Consider the following 26,729-nt stretch of genomic DNA (forward strand, 5'->3'; position numbering starts at 1 on the left):
CACCATGACCGCTGATACATGTACATTGATTCCGTCCTATGCTGTTGACCCAGGCCGTCAGTGACGCCCTGTACGTGGCCCCGGCCATACAGTCTGCGGCAGGTACAACACTGGCAGGACTGGCCACGTATGTGTACCAGTTTGTCAGCGGCTCTGGTGGGGGGATTTTGCCTGGCGCGTTGGACGGTATGTACGCTTATGGTAATGTCACATCAATGCTAGTAAATCTTTTTAAGTTTTATTGCCTTTTATATCATACTTTTCACTCCGGATTGGGAATCGTGATCTTAGCATTAGTTACCAAATTCATTAATTGAACTGACACTTTTGTCTAGCAAGATTCTGCTTGGTCAATTATTACTCAAAAGGTACAGCTTGACAAAAAAACACAAAACGATGTGATGACATGTCACAAGATATCAATACCATTTTTTTTAAATTAAACTGCTAATCATTTTTTTCGAACTTCTACTATAAGGATACCAGATAAATAACGTATCAACATAGCAAACAGAAACACAGGCTAATCATAAATTAGGAAGAACATCAGTGATTCAACCGTAAGCAACAACAAATCATGAAGAATATTCCCTACTTACCGAGCCTAACAATGCGCTCTTAATACTGGTAAATACCTCCGTTATGCAGTACCTAGCGTCGCTCCCGGATAATGAATACAATCATTCAAGACCTGACACGTTTACTTTCACACATCGTCTGTTTTATCAGACGGTTTCCTAACTGTGAGAATGTTGATTGCGATATCGAGCCGAACGTCTCCATAACTCAGGCGGTTAGGCCACATTGACTTAATCTTATGGATGACATCCTCTGAAGAACCCCAAACTAGTGCGCGCGGGCGAAAAAATAAAAATCCGGCCAAAAATAAAAATGCTACTAAACCACAGGGATACAAAGCCGGTATTGTAAATTTGGCGCATTACATAGCGACGTATACGACAGGCCGGCACATACTGGATGTTTGCGAAATTTATGAATCGACACTGTACGTATGTAACGTTACTGATTTCTTGAGTCGTGGAGCGTCGGTAGCCTGGGTGCTCCAGAGTTACCACCGGCTTCGTTGTCACTAACCACCATGGACTACCCAGGCCTAAAGCCTGGCCAGAGCCTCGGAAGACGTGATCATTATGTTTACCGAAGGAAAAAATATTGTTTTTACTCAGTTTCTTCCTCCTCCTTTTCTGTTCCAAACACTAACCTCTGACCTGGCCAATGACATGATTTGTTGACGTCTGTCACCATGGTGAGTGGTGTTGGGTTACATAATGTTGCGATTTCATGGTCTGCCCTACTCCTGTCACCATATACTAGTAGTACATGTATGTGAATGTGTTTCAGTAAGAATTAACAGAGCAGAACATGTCCGTAGGTAAACATTATGCATTTGCTTTGCAAATGTTACTTCTCTAGTTTTTTTAGATCAGGCGAAAAATCAATGCGCGCGTGGATGTCATCCATAAAATTAAGTCGGTGTGGCCTTATCACGGCAAAATGAAGCGCGCAGGAAGCGGTAACGCCGCCGCGCTGGGGAGATTACACACAGGTGTTCTCGGATTGCTCTTCACGGATCGCTGCCTTTATCTCGCGAACAATGGGTTTTAATAGATGCACATAACTCAATATCGGAAATAACGTTTATTAGCGCGTTTTGACGATGGCGGGGTCAAAAGGTCAAGGACCGTTGAGGGTTACGTCCTTAACCCATTAGTAACACATAAATGAAAATCAAACATCACGATATGAACCTGTCAGGGCGCATTTTGTGGCCGGCATGCGGGTTGGAACAGATCGATGGAAGTAATGATACAATATCATTAGACATCCAGGTAATAAGATGCGCCAAAAAAACAGTTGCTCATAAAGTAGCATCCGCTGCAAGAAAGGTAGCTACCTGAAACGTCTGACCGTTTCCAAAATCATATCCAGTTGCTTTAGTAACTGTTTTTTTTTTGCCCAATATCAGGGTTAATACATGCAGAAATATCCCCACCAATGTACACAAGACCAAGTAAAGGCTATGGGTAGTGGACGTTACCTGAAACGTCTGACCGTTTCCAAAATCATATCCAGTTGCTTGAGTGACTGTTTTTTGGCCAATATCAGGGTTACTACATACAGAAATATCCCCACCAATGTACACAAGACCAAGTAAAGGCTATGGGTAGTGGACGTTACCTGAAACGTCGGGCGTTTCCAAAATCATATACAGTTGCTTGAGTAACTGGGGTTTTTTTTGGCCAATATCAGGGTTAATACATACAGAAATGGCCCAACCAATAGACACCAAGTAAATGCTATGACACGAAGGTTAGATATCCAGGTAATACGATACGCCAAAAAGCAGTTACTCAAGCAACTGGATATGATTTTGGAAACGGACGTTAAATGTTGTGACCTGTGAAAGTACAAGGATATCACGTCGTATGACCGCGGTTCCGTCCGTACCAGACCGTTAAACGACGTGACAACGAACGAGACAAATCTATCGCCGTCTGGTACAAACCGGGGCGTCTTTCCATTGATTAAACCAGCGATTTATGTTCCCAGAAGTCGGGCTTGATTGCAAAAGAAAAATCTGCAGCTTAGGTAGATTATTCTAAATGTTCAGAAGGCTGGATACTTTATAAGGCGGCCTGTTTTTTTCAAGCAATTCCCAATTCTGTGAATCGATTATTTAGCGGGAATCCAAGCCAACTTTGTGCTTAGTTGTCCACGCACGAAGTAAAGTTTTCCTGTGTTAATTATAGGCTTTCCAAACCAAATGGTCGAGGTACGTCGATGAAGGTTAGACATCCAGGTAATGCAATACGCCATAAAGCAGTTACTCAAGCAACTGGATATGATTTTTCAAAATCATATCCAGTTGCTTTTGTAACTGCTTTTTGGTGCAAATGGTCGAGGTACACTTGCTACAAATCATCAAAGGCCTTGTGATATTCATAATGGGGGAAACTTCACTTTAGTGTTTGTCTTGATATCCTCCCTGCACACATCACTTTACTTGCTGGTCCCTAGGACAGTAGAAAGACTCCCCTCCACCCAACCAAAACCACGTCTACGGGCAGAGGCCGTGTGATATTCATAATGGGGGAAACTTCACTTTAGTGTTTGCCTTGATGCACACATCACTTACGTCCCTCACGGCGAGCCCACAAACGTCCGAGCTGCTCGGGCCTGTGTGTAATGATCCCTCCAAACGGCAAACCCCAAAATCATGTCTATGGGCAGTGTACACTTGCTGCAAAACATCAAAGACCTGCAGATATTCATAATGTGGGAAACTTCACTTTGGTGTTTGCCTTGATGCACACATCACTAAATAATGTTCAGAAGGCTAGTTCTCACGATTCCCGTTTCTGTTAATCGATTATTTACTGGGAATCGAAGAAAACTTTATGCTTAGTTGTCCTCGTACGTATACGCGTCTCCTGTGTTAAGTCGAGGTACAGCTTGCTGTAAAATATCAGAGGCCTGGTGATATTCATAATGGGGGAAACTTCACTTTGGTGTTTGCCTTGATGCACACATTACTTACGTCCCTCACGGCGAACCCGCAAACGTCTGCGCTCCTCAGACCTGTGTAATGATCCCCCACCTGCCCACGCATTACCGTTTGTGTCTTGCCTCCTCCTGAGGACAGTAGGAAGAAACCTTCTCACCCCCCCCTCCCCCACCGCCAACCAAAATCATGTCTACGGGCAGTGTACACTTGCTGCAAAACATCAAAGGCCTGGTGGTATTCATAATTATGGGAGAAACTTCACTTTGGTGTTTGCCTTGATGCACACATTACTTACGGCGAGCACACAAACGTCTGCGCTCCTCAGGCCTGTGTAATGATCCCCCGCCTGCCCACGTGCACGCATTACCGTTTGTGTCTCTCCTCCTATTATAAGGACAGTAGGAAGAAACCTCCCCCCCCCTCCCCCACCGCCAACCAAAATCATGTATACGGGCAGTGTACACTTGCTGCAAAGTATCAAAGACCTGTGATATCCATAATGGGAGAAACTTCACTTTGGTGTTTGCCTTGATGCACACATCACTTACGTCCCTTACGACAAACCCACAAACGTCTGAGCTCCTCAGACCTGTGTAATGATCCCCCTTCTTCCCACGCATTACCGTTTGTGTCTCTCCTCCCCCACAGACGTGTCGCTTATCTTCCCCGAGCAGCCGGCACGCGGGGCCGCGGCGCAGCTTAGCGCTGCACTCATGGACCTGGTGGGCAGCTTCGGAAGGGCAGGGTGAGTATCGGGTGGGAGCTCGAGGTTTTGCATGGGTTAAAAAATAACCTGCTAAATTCTTCATCAGTACTCAAAACGTCTATAATGTGTTCAGGGATTGGGCTGCTCGATGTGCACTGTTTTTTCTGGGAATGTGTGATAGTAATCATTTTTTTAAAACGTTTTCAGCTTCGGCAGGGCAGTGTCAGTATTGGGGGTGGGAGTATGGAGTTTTTGCATGGGTAAAAAAAAACAGCCCAGTATCCTTCCAGTAACCATTTTTGTCACAATTTTGGGCATTTTTGCTACATGAGTGTCGATATAGATTGGGATAGTGTTGTTTCAACTTAGTATGTAGACAAGTGACTAGATTATCGACTTTGGAAATTCTGGCTTCCAAGCCCACTTCAGTGCTCAAAACTTCTATCATGTGTTCAGGCATTGGACTGTTCAGATCTGGGAAAACGTGAAAGTAATCATCACTTTAAAACGCTTTCAGCTACAGCAGGTCAGATTGAGTGCGTCCTTCTGCGATAGGACGGCATGGTTAAAATACTTCAGTACTCAAAACCTCTGTACTATCAGGCATTTGGTATGTTCGGGTTTATGAAAAGGTGAATGTAATACATCATCATCATCACTTTAAAACGTCCCCAGAGTGGATCTGTGAAGTGGTAAGAGCCTTTTTATTCGCCGGGCATATCTGGTCATGTCACAACGCCGATGAGTACTAGCACGGCTTTCTGCAAATCGACCCCAACAGCAAAATAATACATCATGCATTTTCTCGACATCCACTCATAACTAGGTCATTCAATAAGTAGCGCCCATTTCATGTAGCCTTCGTCGGAAACAATTTGTTATGTCTTCAGATGGATAAAAAGGATGATTTAATTTTGATGGTGCCTTTTACTGGATAAACTTTTTAAACGCCTGGCTTTGTGTGGATGTTATCAAGCTGAACGTCCATTACCTTCGGTTTGAAGCAGATAGCTGCGTGTAACAATGCAGTAACGCATTCGGCCAGTCACAACGGAAGATGGGTCGAACAATCATAGGAGTTACGACTTTTTAATGGCATTTTTATACTGGATAAACTTTGTGTGGACGTTATCAAGCCGAACGTCCATTACCGTCGGTTTGAAGCGGATAGCTGCGTGTAACAATGCAGTAACGCATTCGGCCAGTCACAACGGAAGATGGGTCGAACAATTACAAGAGTTACGACTTTTTAATGGTATTTTCCACGACAGCCAGTGAATTTCGATTGATCGGGAGAGCGGCAGAAGGGAAGAGGGATGACTTCACAAACATCACATCATTGACTTTCTAATTACAAAATCTATTTCCTTGTCAAAACACGAGCCCGTAATTCATTCCAACATACGGCTGATTGGTCTCTGCGAGGAGGAAAATTGGAAAACTTGCACCGAAATGATGGGTGTTTTGGTTCACATCCCCCGTTATTGGAGAATACACTGGTCCACACACGTAGGCCTCACTCAGTATTGATTAGCGGCTTCAAATCGTATCCAGTTTCCTATTGTAGGTGACCTAATTCTGAGTGAATGGGCAATAGATATCTCGCCCGCACAACAAAAGTGGGACCAGATAAGAGTGCTTTTGGGGACAATGTGAATTATCAAGATCCTTTTACCTATAAACTATAAAACAAAAACCCTCAATCCTTCCCCAGGAATGGTATGTGTTGAATGGGTCCATAATTTTGGCCCTGATTGTATGGATAGATCCTCACAGAAGTAGTTAACCTAAATAGCATCGCTATCTGTGGGTTAATGTCCACTTACTGTGAGTGAAGTATATACATATACGAAAATGTAGGAGAGAGGGACAAAGAAAGAACTTATATTATCAACATAGATAGCATAAACAATAACTAGTCTTTTTAGTTAGTAGAATATTCCTCAATCAGTGACTGTTTTGGTAAGGTAAAAACACGTACCTGCAGATTTATTTTCGATGTCTACTGTACATCTTGATCACGGGGTGCATGACCTAGTCTGGCGAGAACACGAGACTAGGTCGAGACTTTGTAATCTTTTTATTAATAAGCAATAGCCAAAATACGTCTTACCGAGTAAAGTATACGTTTATGTGTCTCCTGAAAAGTGCGTTTTGCCTGTTTCTTTTTATTTCATCAGCCTTTGTTTATTCATGGAATAGTCAAATCAGCCTGCTGACCGCTTTTCCATTGGGTCATGAGGGAAGAGGTCAGGGTCAGATAGCACATGACACGTTTCATCATTGAACGCGTGATAAATCTATAAATGTGATTGGAAAAACTTATTCTTCTCGTTTTCCCTCGCAGCACGCCGCAATGGGAGTCCGAGAACCTGCGCGTGTTCAGCCAGGAGACGCAGGACTTCCTGAAAATAGACAATATCAACGACACAAGGGAAGAGAGTTTCCCCAGGAGAAAGCAAGTGACCTTCTGGAACAAGATCGTGCCCTCGCTCATCACGGCCGCCGAGAGGGCGCAGAAAAGCGCCGGGCCCACCAGCGCCTCGGACCGCGTGGTGCCCACGGTGCAGGCCCCCGATATCAGTTGGACAACGAAAGGGGTTATCATAGGGATCATGGTCATCGGCATCTTCCTTCCCGTCATGACCCTGTTCTTCGTCCTGTACGTCATGGACTTCCGCAAACAGTGGCGGAAGAGGAAGCTGTCCAACAAGATGACAGACGAGAACAGGTACGCGCCGCCTCCCACGGTGGCTGCCAACGACAGGCCGCCGTACCCAAGATTCCAGATCACGGAGGACCAGGACTGAGGAAATACTACTGCAGTAATAGTATCGTAGCGCCCTCTAGCGTCTCCAGTTGGTATTCCAGTCTACTCCACCATCTGCTAGTACAGGGTAAATGCTGTGGCGACTAATGATAAACTCCAGCCCCTTTCGTTGTGTGACTTCTGTAGGTGTCTGATGTAACAATGTAGATCGGTATTCTCTAATGTTTCATTTGTTCTAAGCTTCCTCGAATCACCATAGAGACGAGCTGCAGTTCACTTCAATACCGCATGGAAATTCCCTCACGGTATCACAACGCCCTCTTGCGTTATTTGAAGTAAGGCAACGGGATAAAAAGTATCTTTCATCAAATACTCGAATTGGACGTGTCTGAATGATACCGATGTATGGACATCGTGTCATTGTCACCAGCAGAGAACAGGGCCATGTGTCCGTGACATTTATGGGATTATGTTTTTAGTGGGATTTTCAGTGTTCTTCACGTTGCGTTCTGTCCTACCCGTAGCATAATATATTTACCTCCACATGGAGTATATCCCCGCATTGCAATTGCGCAATTCGGATTCGTGAAAAGCAGTGTGACCGCACAGGCCGATCCGGATTGATGAATTTCTGATCCGGATCTGCGGTCAATCCGGATCCGTTTTTTGAATGTGAACGGGGTCTATGTGGTTCTCTTATGGTTTGGAAATTTTGTGTAGGATGGATTTTAGAAAGTTAAAAGTGACATTGCCTCCAGGCACAGAACAAATGGTTACTAATATTCCACAGTCTACTTCGATTTTACGAATGATGTAAATATATTCAGAAATGTAAAAGTGGTGTTGCTATAGTGACGATGTTGCTATCTGTGAAGTTTGAAATGTTAGGCTGGAATGTCTTCGGGCGGCTGTCAGCCGGTTGTACATATACATCACGAGCGGTATTACATAACCTAAAACTATTTTGATGTAGTGTAACACATCAGTGTATATAGAAGCCCGTGTATATCTGTGCGAATATTGTGAGGAACGATAGTACATGTATATGGCATTTTCTATGTTTTTGTTTGGCATAAAAGTCTTTCTAAATAAAATGGGGGACTATATTTGCTTCACGTAACACCTGTAAGTATGAGGTACCAAGAGAAGGCGTCACCTTATTTTATTCGTGTTAAAATCACGTTGTAGACAATTCCTAACTGTGCTTAGATGACACTTTGCTGACCAAACCGCATCAATTTCATATGTTTAGGTTGTTATTTAGGATGTTATAACTGTTTGTGTTAGGTCTTGTTCAATCAATGATGTACAAATGTACTATAACAACCGCAACTGCTCGTCCTTCTTTAAATACATTTATCTAAAGAGCCAAGATGTCTGTCAAAATTCTCGAATGTGACATACACGTTTACTAATTATCAATTGGTATAAGATGGTTAATTAAAATATTATTAATTGTCGGTTGGTTTAAGATAGTTAATTCAGATATTAATGGTCGAAATTTATAGGTTATGTCCGTCTCGCTATCTTCTGTTTCATTCAGGTCATTCCTGTAGCAAACAAGCTCACAGTCTGCGCACAAAGTGAGCCGATGCAAATTTATCATAATAATCAACCTGTTTTGTCTTTGTTCTAGTAGCCCGAATAATCAACCTGTTTTGTGATGTTCTAGTAGCCCAAACGGGAGTTGCTTTAGTCAAAGCTGCGTTGTAATGAGGTATTCACATCCTTCTGAACCTTGAGACACAGACAAGGGAGGAATGTGGGATGAGAATTCATGTTTGTGCCGGGTATACATGTACAGTGACGCAAGAGGAGAACATACATGTATGCATTGTGCAGCACGTTGTCAGTTGGATTCATTTAATCGCAGTTCGTGTGTTACAGGCTTGGTAAGGCTACAATGTTTGACCGGCAGACGGACATGGCAAAACCTATTTATCGGGAGAATTTTTTTAGACATACTGGACATGAAACAATAGGTATTCCTGTGTACTCCTGGTACGTCAAGCAGACCAAAACGTGGTAGAGATAATATGTTGTTGCAATGGTTTTCTTTGGCTAGGGGAAGATTAAGAGTAGTTGGGAATAGCGGAACCCGTTAGTATATTGAGCCAGAAAAGTGGCTTGTACCATTGGAGCTGGGTTATAAGTTCACTGTTGGTGTAAACAATATGTGAAGGGGATTTCCTAATGAGACTATTTTTGTACAGACGTGTGTTTGGACGCTTTTTACCGGGCCGCAGTGACGCCGTTGTTGGTACGTTTTGATCTATGCATTGTTGTATGTACAGCACTGGAGAAAGTCCCCTAACAAGCCTCATGAGTATGAATAAAGGAGCAGCAATACGGTGACTGTGTGTGATGACTGAGTCTGTTGTACAAGACTTTGTCTCTTTTTAAGATACACATGGATGGTAATAAGCTATGTCTATACTACATACATGTTGAGAACGTATACATTTGAATATTTTCCTGGAGAAGATAAACTGATTGGTAGCACAAATATTCAATATGTGGCCAACATTCAATCTTCCAATTGTAAAATTACCGTTTGTTCGAACAATTCTTTATTCATGAGAAGCTCAAATCTTAACAATCCCCTTTTGCAGCCCCATGTAATTGTCATATTACCTAAAACACCTAAACCTTTCATTTTTGCAAGTAAATGAAGCGACAAAAAAAGAGCCATGGTGATGTTTATTATAGATTCTGTACATTTCTGTCAAGTGCTTATGTGAAAGCTGTGCACACAAACCACTCACGAATATTACAATCCTCACAATTTTCTTACAAAAATACTTTCTCCGTGTATGAAATGCACCAGTATGGTGCAAAGGCCATGTGCCCATGCGTACCTTCCTTCAGTGGATTTTGTCAAACGTTGGCGTTCCTTAATTTTCGTTATAAAGACTCAGTTATCTAAGACCAAAGTTGATCATCTTTAAACAATAAGATTCTAGAAACTTCAAAGGATGGGACCTAAAATCCTCTTTGCATCTTGCGTTTTCTTGCAAAATATTCACATATTACTAACGCCATTTCCCAATGTCAATAACTTACCAGATCAACCAATACACATCTGCTAGAATCTAAACAAAACTTGATCCACTAAAGCTCGGAATTGACACTTCGGAAATCTACGCTTACATTTTCTCTGACTTTTCTTGAAATAATCGACACTATCTTACATGTAATGACGTATCTAACCCTACACTACACACCTCTGCATCCTTGTCATATCACCTGGTAAGTTGATGATTTAAGAAACTTGTAACTAAATTCACTTTTTAAAGGTACAGAAGATTTTCAGCCTTGGCTAGACAATTCGTCGTACCTGTGATGACGAACAAGGGTAAATATAGTTGTGACGTCACCTATATTTTGTACGCGTTTCATGATCACTCTCATCTGTGGTGGAGATTTAGCTCAGGTAAATGAAATGAAATGAGGCCCTGATTTGCATAATTTGTTTTTGATAATTTTCCAAATGCCAAAAGGATGAAAAAAATTCACGTCATGTACCAATATGGTATGGTATGATACAATTCATTATGCAAATTACATCCTGATTTGCACATTTTACATATAATTATGTCAATCATCACTATTCATTCACCATAATTGCATGACGAACTGTTAATCCCTACACGAGATATTAAAGGCAGATTCCTATAGATACATTCCTGCGAAATTCCTAGAATTCATGCAGACCGACATGTACTATACAATTAGGCTCGTAACAGAGGAGTTGTAGAATGATTTTTTGCATGCTCGCCATCAGGGAACTAAGTTCATTGACAAGGGGACAACGCGCCTGATGGCACCTGTGATGTTTCGACATCTTTGAGCCTGTTAGATTCACGCTAAGTATAACGCTTCCATCGATTTACCACTCTGTTGTATTGCCTCTTGTACTTCACTCATTTTTCGGTAGGCGGCGTTCGCGATACGCCGGAAAGATTTGAGTCTGTATCCAGGGCAACAGGACTGGGAGCAAACGCAAGAAGGATGAAAACCTTACAAAATGATTCCGTCTGAAAAAAAAACTGTAGACAATGGTGTCTCTGAAACTCGATTTGATATTTTTTCCTACCATTTGCTACTCACTCTATCAAAATTGTTGCATTCAGCATTTAAGGGGCATCATAAAAAGTCCACATTTTTCATTTTAGGTCTACAAATTCTGGTGATTTTCATTACCATCCTAAAGCTTTTCCGTTTTCGTTGTCCAATCTATCCACTCCTGATTCGCTGCTTTTCACTGAGGAAGTCAAACATACTTACTTGCAACACGACCAATTTTCACTGCTTTCCACAAAATGGGACAAAACTGACGTATAACATAGCTGTAAAACTCACAACACAGGATATCTTAAGAGAGACGGTACATATACGGAATTACATTCGTAGCACAAAATAGTACATTTGGTACTTTACAATAGATACATACAATGTACAGAAAAAATCCACAGAACAAAAGCATCACCACTTCGTGCGGTCTCCAAATGTGATTCAAGTGTCACACTGCCATTTCTGTGTCTGTAGATTACAAAGTCGATGATTCAATCCCAACAGATCCCCTGAAAGCCTTGAAGAAGGAGAATCTAATCAGATTTGGCTCTAGGCGGATCTTAGTGCAAATTTCCAACGAGATTAGCGAGGAAGCCAATACCATAGACTAAGCTTCGAGGATTAGGCATCCGGATAAAGATCTGTTACACAGTACTGTGGTTGAAAGACGGCACAAGTCACCTGAGAAGGAACTGAGATGGAAGAGGCTGCTGAAGTATTCGTGGTCTTTGGCTTCCTGTTGTTTGACTTCTTTTCAGGGTTAGCGAATTCCTCGATATTGACATATTCTTTCTGACCTTAGGAAATTGCGATAATGTCTATTTTTGTCGCTAGTGGGATTTAGAGTAAATCCAGATTAATTTCTTACAGAGTCTCGGAAAGCTTCTTAGGAAATGTGTCATCACGAACAATTCACCGTCTTAGGATTACGCGATTAGCAAAACTGAGATGAGTTGTACCGCAATTAAGTAAGGATTTGTAAGAAATCTGAGAGATCTGCTGTTCTTAATGGAACCGATAGGATTGATCTCTGAATCTGTCACACACAGACAGAGAGATGGCAGCTTGACTTTTTATCCTCTCTATTCTCTTTCCCAAGTGTGTCAGGTGTCTGTACAGAGTCGGGTGTATAGATACATTACTGGTAACGTCTGTCTCTACGTATACAAATGTTGCTGGCAAGGTGCCGGGATTCTACAGTACAAATCTGCTGGGGCTGCAGGTGACCAGAATGTCGTCTGCAGCCCTGGCATCACTCAGAGCCTCAAGGGGGATCGGCCTCATCCGCCGGGTTCGGACGGGTGACGGTCTCATCACGGCCTGCACAGATGAGCTTCCTGTCAACAGGCCTTCCCTCCGATCCCGTCACCCGCCGCCATCGCTGCTGAGGGAACCGCTAAGACACGTCATGAGTCTGGGAACATTCAGGGTATACATCCGGATATAGAAATGAAACATTCGCCAATCAATACCGTGTAGTTGTTAGCGTGTGGAGAAACAACGTCGTTACGCGAGTCAATTTGGCAGAATTCACAGGCAAGTTCGCATCTTTTCCAATTACAGTATCGGAGAGCTGTCAACTAAAAGCAACAGGCTTGCCTTCGGCAAACGAAGAAGAAGTGCTCTGTGCATACATATTGCCTGCCGAACAGGCATACTTGATAGATAGATATCGACTGCAACTGCTGAGAGACACAATAAAACTACTACAGACCAATGAACTGTACACGTTCCCTTTGTTCCATGTCTTTGGTGCTCTTTGATTCTCATCAAATGCATGTCGAAATGTGCGTCTTTCCTGCCCTGAGTTCCTTCAGCCCCGGAGGGCCTATGAATGATCAAACCGTGCCAAACGTCGTGAGTGTACCTCCAACAGAACCGCGCTTTCTTTTCGCCGTCAGATCCAAGTCCGCAAAGTTCTTTTTCTTTCCACACGAGTCTGCATGCTCAGCACTGGCTACAACTACAGACTCACACAACTGCACAAATCCACTGGCTTAGCGACAAGTCCACCACGTCACTCGGGACAAGCTCGTAACTGTGTCGTAAACGCGTCGTGAGTATAGTCGGCGTGGAGTTGGCAACTGCTGTTTTGCGGCCCGCCTTCAGACGTCCTCTGACAGCTGGAGATGGTACGGTTTGTCGTTGACCTGTATCGTGGGCGGCGGCGCGTACCTGTGCTCGTCCGACATCTGATACAGCAGCTTCCTGTTGCGCCGCTGCTGCTTGAAGTCGGCCACGTACATGACGAAGAACGCCGTCATCACGGGCAGGAAGATGCCGACCACCATGATGCCTATGATGATCCCCTTTGTGGTCCAGGTGATGTCGGGGGCCTCCTCGGTCGGCCGCGACACTTTCGTCGGCTTGGTCGGCCTGGGAGACCGCCGAGTCTTGTCCACCACGCGCAGCAAGGAGGGAAACACCTCGTTCCAGAAGGTCACTTGTCTTCTGCGAGGATATCTGTCCATTTCAGCCTCCTCTCTGCCTATCTTCAAGTAGTCCTGCCTCCCCGCAGTGAATGTATTCATGGGCCGAGACTGCCATTTCGGAACCCTGCAGAATGCAGCACAGAAAATATATGACTTCCAACACCTCGGTATTGAGTCATTGCTATATGATGATCCCCATACACTCACACAACACAAAACATGGTGCATCAAGAAGCATGCTTTCTTATAGAGAACGTGGACTGTTACTCTCATTGTTAATGCTAAAGAACGGTCAATACCTTCCTGCAAAGACCACAAAAACCCCAGTTGTCACTCTGACGCACGTTACAAGGCTTTCATTTACTAGTACTAATAGCCATTTATTTTGCCTTTCTGTCAGCCTTAGGTTTGATCTGCACGCGGATTAACGTCAACATATCCCAGACCATACAGTTGCAGTAAAACTCAAAAAGTTTGAATCATAAAATCACACACTGCTGCCATAATTTCCCTAGCTGTATTCTTTGGGTGGAATCAGTGAGAATGGCCTTTCCCATTCTAATGGACCTGCCGTACCAAAAAAAGTTGCTTTTGACAACAAATCAAACGAGAATGGATTGCCTTGGCTACCGGCCCATTCATGTAGAGTTTGCCTGGGGTTTCGCAGCAGACATTTAGCGGGAGATAGTTTATTGCCTTGTCATCAGCGATTGTCTGAGCATGACCGGGATTCGATTATAGGATCACACCGTGGCAGATGTGACCGGTTCGCCGGTACGCGGTCATTGAACTCTTCACTGCTCTTCACTGTTGCACATGACGGGCACCGGGACGTTGGCAGAATGTACTGCACCTGCACGTAACCCTGATTTTTCACGGTTTTCTTTGCATGTTTCGTCATCTTTGCATCAGTTTTTCCCGTTGCAGATGATATCTTTTCCGACACAACATTTGAAAACTACAGACGGGATGTCATCTTTGAATTCGCGAATACGACCTTACATGATGCATTCCTCCCTATTGCTATACACAATACAGTAAGGGTTACAGCACGGCAGAATTTAGTACGACAAGACTGCTCACTTTAAAGTTCCAATCACAGTGATGAAAAAGAGCAGGGGTCCTTCCCGGTCTGATCTCAGGTTTGTTTATTTATTCTTTTCAAATGCAAACTGTACATTACACTGACTAAGAGGCAGCTCAGATCTCAGGTTTGAAGAGGTCATAGTCAACTGTTATGTCAATCCTTCCAGAAATGTGGTAAATCTTCATCAATAGAAATAGACAAATAAACGTGTACCCTGTTCTGATGAAACTCCCGAACAGATCCGCCAGTCTCAGCCGGAGAGTCTGCTCCCTCTGTGTCAGCGGACCCCCCGCGGAGAAGACCAGGAAAACGTCATCTGTACAAACATCAGGAACAACACACCAACAGATCGTCAGTACCACAGTGTCTGCACCGCTATTTAAATAAAGTAGTATTATAGAATTATTGGACATTAGCAGTAAGTCAACTGCAGTTTATCATGAGCAAGATTTACCTGTAATTTCCAACACAAAAATTGGACTCAACTCAATTGTGTTGGAAATTACAGTTCAATCTTGCTCATAATGACTTCTACCAACACAGATGAAATTTCAAGATAACTTCAGTTTATTTACACGTTGTTACGCAGTTCTCTCTCTTCTGTCCGTTTGGAACTTGGTAGCAGTGGGTCATTGACGCCTTTCACAACTTAAGACCACAGGGAAGAGCAAATGAAATCAGACACGCAAGGGCAGGGAGGATCACTTCCCAATCAGGCAAACACCGATCCGTCATCCTTAATGTCTGCAATAATCAATGCTCATCGCCAGGTTCGCACGGTTTGGGAGATCCTGCCCCCCACCTGGACCATTACAGATAAACATTACAATAACCTACATGTCAGAATCTATAGGGTTCACCTGGAACTCTTAATGATGCAGTTCCTCTGTCACGGGGAGGTGATCAATTGACGTCGCGAGATTACTTTTCGGGCGTTACAAAACAAATGCATCAGTTACATCGGTTTGTATGTCGATAATCATGGACACTTCACGACAGTTTTTTTTTTTTCATCGCGTGTAGCCAATATGCTAGTGTTATTTGTATAGTTTTGGGAAGATATTGCTGTAAGTTTTTAGTATATAGTAGAGGGGATTCATTCCTCAAGCTACCGACATCTTGCACACGCAGTCGTCCCTCAGTAAGACATCTGGAGCCGCATAGTTCCCGTTTAGAACTTTTATTCAGCCTGTCACACATATTGCTGTAAGTTTGTTACTTCTGCTTTATTCAGGACCTGTACTTTGCACAATAAGGGTCTTTCAACTTTCAATTATTCTGGACCTTTACTTACCATGTGATACTTGAACGGTTCTACGCTAAATAAAGCCACTTGTAGTGCATGTTGAACTTTTCTATCCCACATAACGACACAAAACAAGGTGTCTGGAATCGCGTATGTCTGTCACTCATGTACACTACAAGAAAAGTTGGATTTACCAATGGTAGTAAATGCGAATAAAGTCAGGTAATGTACCGGTCTTTTTACTCTATTCACTACCATTATTGTAAACTCTATATACTACCATTGTAAAGTCGTACTGTAGACAGTACACTTTGTGCAGTGGTATGCATTTGATCTTCAGTTTTGTTGATCATTTGGATCCTGATAGGTAGATTAGAAGATGTACCTTTGATGGGAGTTCTTCTGTCTCCCTCTGCTGTGGGGTATCTGTACTGATACACGTAGGAGGGGAGATCGAGCGCCATCATGCGTTCGGCCGAAGAAACTGCAGGCGCCACGAAGAGTGCGTCACTAATGGCCTGAATGGGAGGGCACAAATGCGTGATCTTTTAACCATTAAGGCAAACACACATGTACTGTACAGACTGTCTTACAGACGCATATGTCTGCGGGTAAACAAATAACCATTCATCAAGCACGGAGTACATGGCCAGACAGAATGGCATGTGTAGCTGTAGGTTACATGGGAAACATTAGTGACTCTGCGAATGGCTCTCCCATGAAAATACGAATAACATATATATTGTGAAATGGAAGACGACCTTTCCGAAAGGAAGGAGGTCTCTAAATGCATCCTTAACCCCAGAGCATATGATCGTACACTGTACGTTGGCAAGTCTGGGTTGATAGAAAGAGCTGACATAGTCAAGGAGACACGACATGGTTTCATGTACATTCCCACGAATCTGATCTGCTTTTAATTCTTGTTGGATCCATTTTGTCCATGTAATGGCAAAGAAACCCAAATGTGAAAAAATGAATACGCATTGTCATGTCGCCAAAGAAATGTCACAGCCACCTGTGAATCTCAGAATTACTGTTCCTAATTTGTAAGTTAAAAATAAATAATTTCAGAACTCTAAAATTCCCATCTGAACATTGTCTCCGCCCAAACTGAGCTTCATCTTTGACAGATCGTATTTTCAACAAAATAGAATTTCTCAACTTAGCCTGGGTTCCAGACACAAAGCACACTGGATAACTTTGAGCCTAATGTGCTATGGGTCTGGCACCCAGGCAATTATCAACTTTAAATTTCCATCTTAACGTCTTCGCACAAGCACCTGTGCTCCTTCTTGTGCGTCTTTTTATGTCGCCAAAGAAATGTCACAGCCCCATGTGAATCTCAGAGTTACTGTTCCCAATGTAAAAAAAAGTAAGATTTCATAACTCTTAAATTCCCATCTGAACAATGTCTTCAAACAAGCACCTGTGCTTCTTCTTTGTCTTCAAGAATAAAATTTGTCAACTTCCTGCTTAACATCTCCTCCGCCTGTGTTTCCTTTTTGACAGATCTCTGTGTTTGTGTGATCTTCAAAAATAATATTTGTCAACTTAAAATTCCCATCTGAACATCGTCTTCGCACAAGCACCTGTGCATTTGACTGATCTGTGTCTTCACCTGCCGTACGTCTCCAAGCAGGGTCACTGCAGGTCAAGCAGTAACACTAGCCCGACATTGGACATCGGGATCTCTGCGCGCCGACAAATCATCGTGTTACTTATCGGAAAATCGATGCCGAGTGAGCAGATCGTTCACGGATATGTGCGGGGCGGTATCGATCCACTCTGCAGGCCCGCCTGGTCGGTTAGCTGCGGAGACCTTCGCGTTCAGCCCGCATCCTCATTCCTGTTCAACGTTTATCCCTTTTATTGACTGCCGAATGTCTGCCTGATTGTAGAAACAAGTGAAGTACAGTTACTGCAGCGCAAACTACGATTGAGCCATAGATGTAGGATGGTGCCTAAACTATTGCTTTTGAAAGATATTAAAAGTGTTGAAAGAAGGAGTAAAACTGGTACTCACGAAAAAAATCAAAATACTAAAACTGGCTTTTGCTTCTGACATTGCATGCTAACAGTTCCAATGAATTGTCTGAAATGTGAATCATTATGTGGCGGTATCGACCCACTCTGCAGGCCCGCCCGGGCGGTTAGCTACGGAGACCTTCACGTTCAGCCTCCACCAGTCTTTTGGAGGCGGCTGGAAAGAGTAGAAATTGGCTAGATGGAGAGATAGCATGCCAGGAGAGTCGGTCCGCTAGAGAGTACAGTTTCGGATGCGGCATACTGTACTCTCTAGAGGACCAAATTCCCTGGCATGTTATCTCTCTATATTTGTCCAATTTCTACTCTTTTCAGCCGCCTCCAGAGGACTGGTAGAGGCTACGTCACGTTAAGCCCACATCCTCATTCCTGCCTGGCTCCTGTTATCCCTTTTATTGACTGCCGAATGTCTGTCTGGTCGTACAATACTATAGTGCACATCAGTGCGATTGACACTGCATGCTAACAGTTCCAACGAGTTGTCTGAAATATGGATCATTGTGGAGATCCGTCAGTATGAATGTATGCGATTCACAACCAAATTGTGATTTCAGGAGAAAGGTACCGGTGGGGGACGTGGGAATGTGGGGAACTTTTTTTGGTTGGTTGCAAATGTAGAGGGTATCGACCCGCTCTGTATGGCCGCCTGGGCGGTTAGCTACGGAGATCTTCGCTTTGAGTCCATATTCCGATTCCTGCGTGACTCCTGTTCAACATTTATCCCTTTTATTGAGCGTCGGATGTCTGCATGGCCGTAGCGACAAAAGTACAGTAGTGCACACTGCGATTGAGCCATAGATGTAGGATGGTGCCTAAACGATTGTTTTTTTAGAGATATTGAAAGTGGCTTTTGCTTGTACATATAATTGTGACATTGCATGCTAACAGTTACAACGAATTGTCTGAAATGTGAATCATCTCATTGTTGGAGAACACTATGATGTATGTATTTCACAATTTAGATCAAAATACGTAAGGGTGATTTCAGGAGAATGATGGGGCTTTGCGAAGCATTTGATTCCATATATTTTTCCTCCAAGGTTTGAGTGACTTCAACAGAACAAATCAGCGAGCGTATACGTACATCTCAAAGTGTATTGGTATACTATTCTCATTGTGTCACTGATCAATTACAAAATAAATTTTAAACACACACACACTCACTCACATACATACACACACACACACACACACACACACACACACACACACACACACACACACACACACATATATATATATATATATATATATATATATATATATATATATATATATATATATATATATATATATATATATATAACATACATACTCCAACGTTTTATTAAGGCTGAACCATCATGTCTTCCTGAATTAATGATCGACGATCTCAAATTCTATCATAGACCAACATGGACAAAATCAAGTCTTACCTGTATATAGTTGTCTGTGGTTGTGAACCTGTCTCCCGCCTGGGACCAGTTGGTGTACTGATAGGTGACTAGCGATGCGAGTTCTGGCGGCGCGTACGGACTGAGGTCCTTCAGGAACACGTCCATGTGATGGTGGAAGTCCTTCTCACTCATCCCGCCGTCCATGGCCACCGGCCCGCTACCTGGCATGGCTGCGGAGTAAAGGGAGGGAGTTAGGTCAGTCCTCATGCATGGCTCTGTTACAATGACTCAATATTCCAAATTCTGGTACAATGGTTCTGTTAGAATGTCTCAGTAACTCGTCAGATTTGAATGAATCCACGGAGGAGCAAGGGGCTAGCTTCTGACCTGAACACTTATGCTGATGTCATCACATTTCCAAACCGGGGCCCGGCCGGGCTGTTTCCATTAACGAAAAATCAGCAATACGGAAAACACAGTACTACAAACTCGTTCATACATTCCCTGCTACATAGATATTGTGTTACAATTCACTGTATGGAGGTGGGGTATCCGGTAAAATGATATACTAGCAGTTCCTACATCTATGCCGATATTTTGTTCTGGCCTCTCTGATTTCCCGTAGTTCCTGAGCTGAGTACAATCCGCAAGTTTGTACTCCAAGTGTGCTTACCACATCTTAAGATCAATGCCCTACATTAGCTGTCACAGAATGGCTACCCTTTCCATGACTATGTACATGTACTGCACAGAAGTAGGCCCAGAGGAGATATCTCCATCTAGAAGAAAGTGCTTCGGGTTCACCATCTGAGCCCGCGGACGGCGTTTTCACATCTCCCAGGGACGGGTGCAATTATAGCCGGATCAGACCGGAGCCGGACGTCCGGCCCGGAGCTCCGGATGTGTTCTGGTGTTGATTGGTCTGCCGGGAGCATGCCCGTAGCCCGTATCCACAAGGCTCAAAGGTCCACTTTTTATCTTAAGGCCCAAGATATTTCTTGAAAAGATGGACTGGTTCGCATAAACAGTGGGACTGGAGTCGTACGAGTAAAAAAACGGTCACTTTGTCATTTAATAAAAAGTTATGTCTGATTTTTCCTATGAAATCATCTGGAAAACGCAGGAAATGCCATTCCAGATGGTTCAATTTTCAAAACTCTCGCCCTTGACGCTCTCTGGCCCCTCAGACAGCGGGAAGACGCCCCCCCCCCTTCATGGGGTTGGGGAGAGTCTATTCTGTGGCCGACTATAGTTGCCAACTCAATGCTGCTACTGTTTCTCCCATTTCATTGACCAATAGTTTCTCGTGGTATTGTCAACGTATTCCTAATCTGAGGGGAATCACTCTATTACGCCTTCCCGTAATCTCATCCCAGCTCATGGACGCCTGGTGAGTTCCGCATCTCGCAACCAATATCTGCCCTAATCCTCCGCAGGCAACACTTCACCGGGCCCCGCAAATTGCTTCTGCGACGCTCATCGTTTTTTTTTTCTTATTCGTTCCGTGATTTGAAAAGCCTCTTCCCAATTTGATACGAATCCTGGAAATGAATGCCGAGACACGGGGTCAACTGGTATGGGCGGTGCTTCATTGTGTTGCACCGTTGATAGGTACTGGGGCCTAGGCAAAAAATGTTGTGTTTCCTGTTTCCCGACCAACCCTAGAAAAACCTGCAGACCCTAGACTCTTTTGGGGGTGTGCCCCTGCAAGGGATTTAATATTTCGATTTGATCAACCTTTTCTAGCTTCATGATCTGACACCTGAGTGAAAAAACGTTGCACAATCGGCTTTCTAACATTGACATTAATTAAAAAGTGCCCTCATGCAAGTTTTACCTTGTTAAACTGCATTGTATAAGATGTATATTACTGACGTCAAAGAAAATAAAAGATGGGCAATCTATCTGTATATTCTTGATATGAATTGTGAGTTTTTCGTTCATATAAAGAGTCCGGCCGGGCCCCGGTTTGGAAATGTGACCTCGGCATAACAGAGACTCAATCACTTCCCCGGTTTTCTAACATTGACATTAAAGGTGTCCTTATGCAAGCATGCAAGCTTTACCTTGTTAAACTGCATTGTATAAGATGGACCCTACTATTTTTAGGACTAAACAGAAAACACAGCATTTTTCCCTAGGCCTGGGTGGTGTGTCGGGCTTCTATTCTGCAACGCTCATCGTTTTTTTTATTCATTCCGTGATTTAAAATCCTATTCCCAATTTGATTCGAACCCTCGAAATGACAGGAAACACAACATTTTCCCTACGCATGGGTGGTGCATCTTCCACTAGAAAGATAAGTCTGCCGTACCCATCACTTATCGACGTGTGGATCTATGGAAACGTTTCTGCATCGCGCCGTGATGAAGTCCATTACCCCCGGGCGCTCCTGCGGGGAAAAGCAGGCTAACAGAGACTCAATCACTTCCCCGGTTTTCTAACATTGACATTAAAAGTGTCCTCATGCAAGTTTTACCTTGTTAAACTGCATTGTATAAGATGGACCCTACTATTTTTAGGACTAAACAGAAAACACAGCATTTTTTCCCTAGGCCTAGGTGGTGTGTCGGGCTTCTATTCTGCAACGCTCATCGTTTTTTTTTTAAATTAATTCCGTGATTTAAAAAGCCTATTCCCAATTTGATTCGAACCCTCGATATGACAGGAAACACAACATTTTCCCTAGGCATGGGTGGTGCATCTTCCACTAGAAAGATAAGTCTCCCGTACCCATCACGTATCGACGTGTGGATCTATGGAAACGTTTCGGCTTCGCGCCATGATGAAGTCCATTACCCCCTGGGCGGTCCTGCGGAGGAAAGCAGGCTAACAGAGACTCAATCACTTCCCCCGCCCAATAAAGACACATTTCCCCTGCCTTCGATCCATAACGGACGGATTTACGGCCCAATGAAACCGTCAGCAGTCTGCCCGGATCCGGCTGGGGTCAACCATTTACCTCCGCCGTCCCCAACACTGATACGGTTTTAATGAAGCCTTTAGGGCCGGAGACAGATATATTGCCGTGATTATTGATTTAACAGTGCCTCCCGCCTACACACGCAGAACGGGACCAATTTTACTGCATCATGTTATGTGTCCCTTTACTGGATATGGAGTAAAGGGCCTGGATATGCAATAATATGGCTAAAGAGATAATTCGTTCTGTTCATTGCTCCCTTTAACACTTACGCATAAGGGTAATGGAGCTATATTTTATCACAGAAACGATTTAGAATGCTATGAATTATGGCACATGTAATTTACGAAGTGTAAATATCTGTGAATATATCAATCAATCAATCAATCAATTTTTGCATATTCATGTACATTGGGCTAAATACATACTGATGATTATGACAAAAATGCTAAACGTTTGGCCATGTTGTCACAATGAAGTTTTCCAACACTGATGAACTCTCATGCTAACATACTGATGATGTTACATGTACATGAATACTGAGAAACATATTAATATCATAAGTAGCATTTAATTTGCCTGTTATCATTTTTATTGTTCGTTATTTTATCATGTTTTTGCAATTAGCCCTCGGGCATGGATTTGCAATAAACTTGCTATAAAAGCAGAAACCTCTGGGTGCCCACTCCCTGTCGGTGAAGCCCAGCAATCTTAGCTACTATGTTCTATCAAATCTGTCTTCTCTCCTTTTAAAGCAACTGAAGATAAATTCACATATTTTATTATAGTGTGGCCATTAGTGGTAATAATAGGAGTAATTGAATTATAAAAAAACACAGACCTCTGGGTGCCCACTCCCTGCCGGTGAAGCCCAGCAGTCTTAGCTACTATATCTTATCCAATCTAAGTCTTAAAGATTTCTTCTCTCATTTTAAAGCAACTGAAGATAAATTCACATAATTTTACTATTGTGTGGTCATTGGTGGGAGTATTGAGATAATTATAGAATATATAAAAAATGCAAATGATAACTGTTTACCTCCACGAGGGTATGGTGACACCAAATCCAACTCTGACTTGCAACTCGCAACATAGTGTAACCCAACAAAACAGTTTGCGACAGCACTAGTTACCATGGTAACTGACGTGTCTGATCCATCTGGATTTGGAACGGAAGAAGAAACAGAGCAAAAAGAAATATTTTCCTTCTACGAACTTCAAGGTAAACGTAATAAAAAAGTACTCACCTCTGGGTGCCCACTCCCTGCCGGTGAAGCCCAGCAGACACGCCTCTCCGTTCACCTGCAGCCGCCGCAGCATCGCGTCAGGGAAGGCCGGCACCACCTGGCCGTCTAGCACAGGGGTGAGGGTGGACCCGGGAACCGACCCGTCAGCCTGTACAAACACATCAACAAACACACAACATCAACACGACCTGGTCGTCTTACACAGGGGTTAGGGTGGACCCGGGCACAGAGCCGTCAGCCTGGACAGACATTAACAATTACACATCATCAACACGACCTGGCCGTCTAGCACAGGGGTTAGGGTGGACCCTGGTACCGACCCGTCAGCCTGGACATAACAAACCAGCAGGGTTACTCATCAACTAACACTTCAAGGCCGGCACGACCTGGCCGTCTAGTACAGGGGTTAGCGTGGACCCGGGTACAGATCCGTCAGCCTGCACAGAAGATTAACTAACTCATCAATCTCACTATGTACAGGCAGCAGTTTGGTAACTCATGAAATAACACATCGATATGATACATAACAGAAGCCTGGTAATTCAGCATGGTAACTCATCGACTAAGACATCATATAACTCATCAACCAGTTCAGGCAGTAATGTGGTTACTCACCAACTAACATGTCATATACCTGCTATTCAACTAACTCATCAACTAACTCATCAACTAACTCATCAACTAACTCATCAACTAACTCATCAACTTGACTGTGTAGGCAGCAGTTTGTTTACTCATCAACTAACACATCATGTAACTTGTCAACCTGTACAGGCAGCAGTTTGGTCATCATCAAATAACGCATCATATAGCACATCATTCTGGATACTCCAACTAACACATCACATACATCTCTACAGGCAACAGTTTGGTTGCTCGTCAACAAATACATCATATAAGACATCAAGACCTGGCAATCTAAAGTTTAAAACTAGAGCGGGCGTTCACCCGGGCACATATCATACCGTGTTCGAGGTTTTTGTTTAATCTTATTTTAATTAAGAATTTCTTCTAAAATATGATTTCCTCCCCATGCTACATATCTTCCAATCCATCTTGATCAGATGCTTATTCAGGTCAGGTTCAGTCTGGTTCAGGTCATTGACACTGACATTGTTGGTTCAAGAGAAGAAGAAGAGGAAACTGAGCAAAAACCATATGTTTTCCTACGGTAAATAATTACAACAATCAGATAGTCCACCTCCCGTTGTAGAAACACCTGACCTTCTAACTTTTAAAACTAGAGCAAGTGTTTACCCGGGTGCGTAGATTTATGGCTAGATGAAATTGTGTTCGAGATTTTGTTTTGTATAATCTTACTTTAATTAAAAGTTTCTTCTACAATATGATTTGCTCTACATGCTACATATCTTCCGATCTATCTTGATCAGATACGTATTCAACACCCACCTCTCGCTGTAGGAACACCTGGTACTTGAGTTTCCTGAGGCAGTCTGCGATGCCGGCGGCGTTGTCGTACCCGCCGCAGTTTAAGGTGACGGCGAGCTGGTAACTCTCCCTCCGCATGTCGTCTGCCGAGCGGAGCAGCAGCGGCCGCAACGGGGAGCTGCCGGACAGGATCACCCGCTTGAACAGTCCTGTGGAATAGGGGGGGGGGGCAAAAACTGGCTTTAAAGTCTGTCAAACTCCATATGTTCACCCGCTTGAACAGGCCTGTGATATGGGGGAAGAAACTGGCTTTAAAAGTCTGTCATGTGGCGTAACGGCAGAGTGCTCGAGTCGGAACCAAGAAGTCCCGGGTTCGAGTCCTGACATGCCACCGATCTTGTGCCATTGTGAAAAGCACTTTCCTCAAGTGAAAATGAGTATCGTCTGTCCTGTATTTGTCCTGTGTTTACAGACCTGCGACATGGGGGCAAAAACTGGCTTTAAAGGCATCCAATGCGATTTCAAGGCAACAGAACTGGGCATATTCTAAATAAGGCAATGTGATATTGAGACATATTGCTTCACATTTGAGTCAGTATTTCATACTTTGGGCTTTTAAAACTGCAGAAACAAGCCCAAAGATGAGTCCTTTATTTTCTGAGTGATACCCTCAAAATCAGCCAAAGGCCATTCCAGTAACCATTTTCCCTCATCCTCAGACTTTTGGGAACTTTTGCTCCATGAGGGTCAATATACATTGAGATGGTGTGGTTTCAATAGATAATAATTTTATTAGGTCGGTGAATGATTGAATAGAAGTTCTTGAGTTCTAGAATTGAAGTCCTTTATTCACAACCGTTACTTGTTTAACAAGTGCAAGCGTTTGTATCTTTGTTTTCCTCGGTGAAGCCCTGCATTCTAACTCAAAGTGGTTCTTTTATTTCATCCTTATTGCGTTGACTAGAGTTCAGTTTCGGCTGATGCATCCGTGAGCCTACAGTAATCCCAGAGGAGCTGGTACAGCTGATAACGGTAAGAACTGCTGGCGCCACGACATGTTAGGGAAACATGCCTGCTGTAGCCGTCAGTCATCATGTGCGCTGAGATAGTCGCGAACTCGGTTGACCCTGCCCGCATCTACGGCCACAGCAAGTCATTTTTATGGATGACATCAGCGCGCGCGAAAAAAAACAAGAAATTTTGTTGCCTTCTGACAGTGGTCACAATGCCGAAAATGGGCAAAGATGCAGAAAGGTGAATGGCAGCTAACTATAAAGAAAGGAAACTAGAAAATTAAGGCTCTGATTTCTGATGTTTTGTTTCTTACTTTGATGCAGTGATATGTGGTTTTGGCTGTGTATATGCGATGTTCCTTCTGAAACAAAACCATTTGTACAATGATTGAGTCAAAATTTTAAAATGTGGGAAACTTGTTTTTGTCGGCCCGTCTTGTTTTTTTTCGCTCGCTCGCATTAGATTTGGAGTCTGCGGAGGATGTCATCCATAAAATTTACTTGCTGTGGCCTAAATAAGCGGGGCAGGGCTTACCGCGCGTCGGCAACCCGCCATCTTTTCTGTAAACTCACTTTGACTTTCTCTCGCCATTGAGTCGTTTTTCCCCTCGGGTGGGAGGCACAATGAGCCCGCGCCTGCTGCAGAGGACAGATAATACACATCCGTCCGAGGAACCATCACCTCGCGTTATGTCTGACTGACGGGGACGCCTCTGTTGACGGCCCGGCTGACAGTGACATATGTAGGGTCTCTGACCCTGCCGTACATAAAGAAAACAGGGGCGCAGCGTGGCAGCACTCCCCCTCGTTCGAACACCTAATGCGATGTTTAAGTCTAGAATCGTATCGTTTTTCCTGCAGCCTCTGAGTCTATAAATGATTGGTACAAGCTAA

The 26,729-nt window shown here is 43.5% G+C and overlaps 2 protein-coding genes across 2 annotated transcripts in view; one reads left to right on the forward strand and one right to left on the reverse strand.

Moving 5' to 3' along the window:
- LOC109479312 (fatty acyl-CoA hydrolase precursor, medium chain-like) overlaps nucleotides 1–8,962 on the forward strand; it is a 63,941-nt gene extending 54,979 nt beyond the window's left edge. Inside the window, exons 8-10 of the mRNA XM_019781268.1 lie at nucleotides 54–186; nucleotides 4,175–4,271; nucleotides 6,580–8,962. Coding sequence (XP_019636827.1) covers nucleotides 54–186; nucleotides 4,175–4,271; nucleotides 6,580–7,042 — 693 coding nt within the window. The 3' untranslated portion in view covers nucleotides 7,043–8,962. The remainder of the gene's footprint in view (nucleotides 1–53; nucleotides 187–4,174; nucleotides 4,272–6,579) is intronic.
- A 2,808-nt stretch (nucleotides 8,963–11,770) lies between these two features.
- LOC109479313 (cholinesterase 1-like) overlaps nucleotides 11,771–26,729 on the reverse strand; it is a 54,113-nt gene continuing 39,154 nt past the window's right edge. The window contains exons 5-11 of the mRNA XM_019781269.1: nucleotides 24,844–25,031; nucleotides 23,711–23,761; nucleotides 23,434–23,581; nucleotides 19,303–19,493; nucleotides 16,227–16,359; nucleotides 14,809–14,911; nucleotides 11,771–13,632 (exon numbers count right to left, since the gene is read on the reverse strand). Of these exons, the coding sequence (XP_019636828.1) occupies nucleotides 13,182–13,632; nucleotides 14,809–14,911; nucleotides 16,227–16,359; nucleotides 19,303–19,493; nucleotides 23,434–23,581; nucleotides 23,711–23,761; nucleotides 24,844–25,031 (1,265 nt within the window). The 3' untranslated portion in view covers nucleotides 11,771–13,181. The remainder of the gene's footprint in view (nucleotides 13,633–14,808; nucleotides 14,912–16,226; nucleotides 16,360–19,302; nucleotides 19,494–23,433; nucleotides 23,582–23,710; nucleotides 23,762–24,843; nucleotides 25,032–26,729) is intronic.

Source organism: Branchiostoma belcheri, unplaced genomic scaffold, assembly GCF_001625305.1.
Source record: "Branchiostoma belcheri isolate BF01 breed outbred unplaced genomic scaffold, Haploidv18h27 scaffold48, whole genome shotgun sequence".
Classification (NCBI taxonomy): domain Eukaryota; kingdom Metazoa; phylum Chordata; class Leptocardii; order Amphioxiformes; family Branchiostomatidae; genus Branchiostoma; species Branchiostoma belcheri.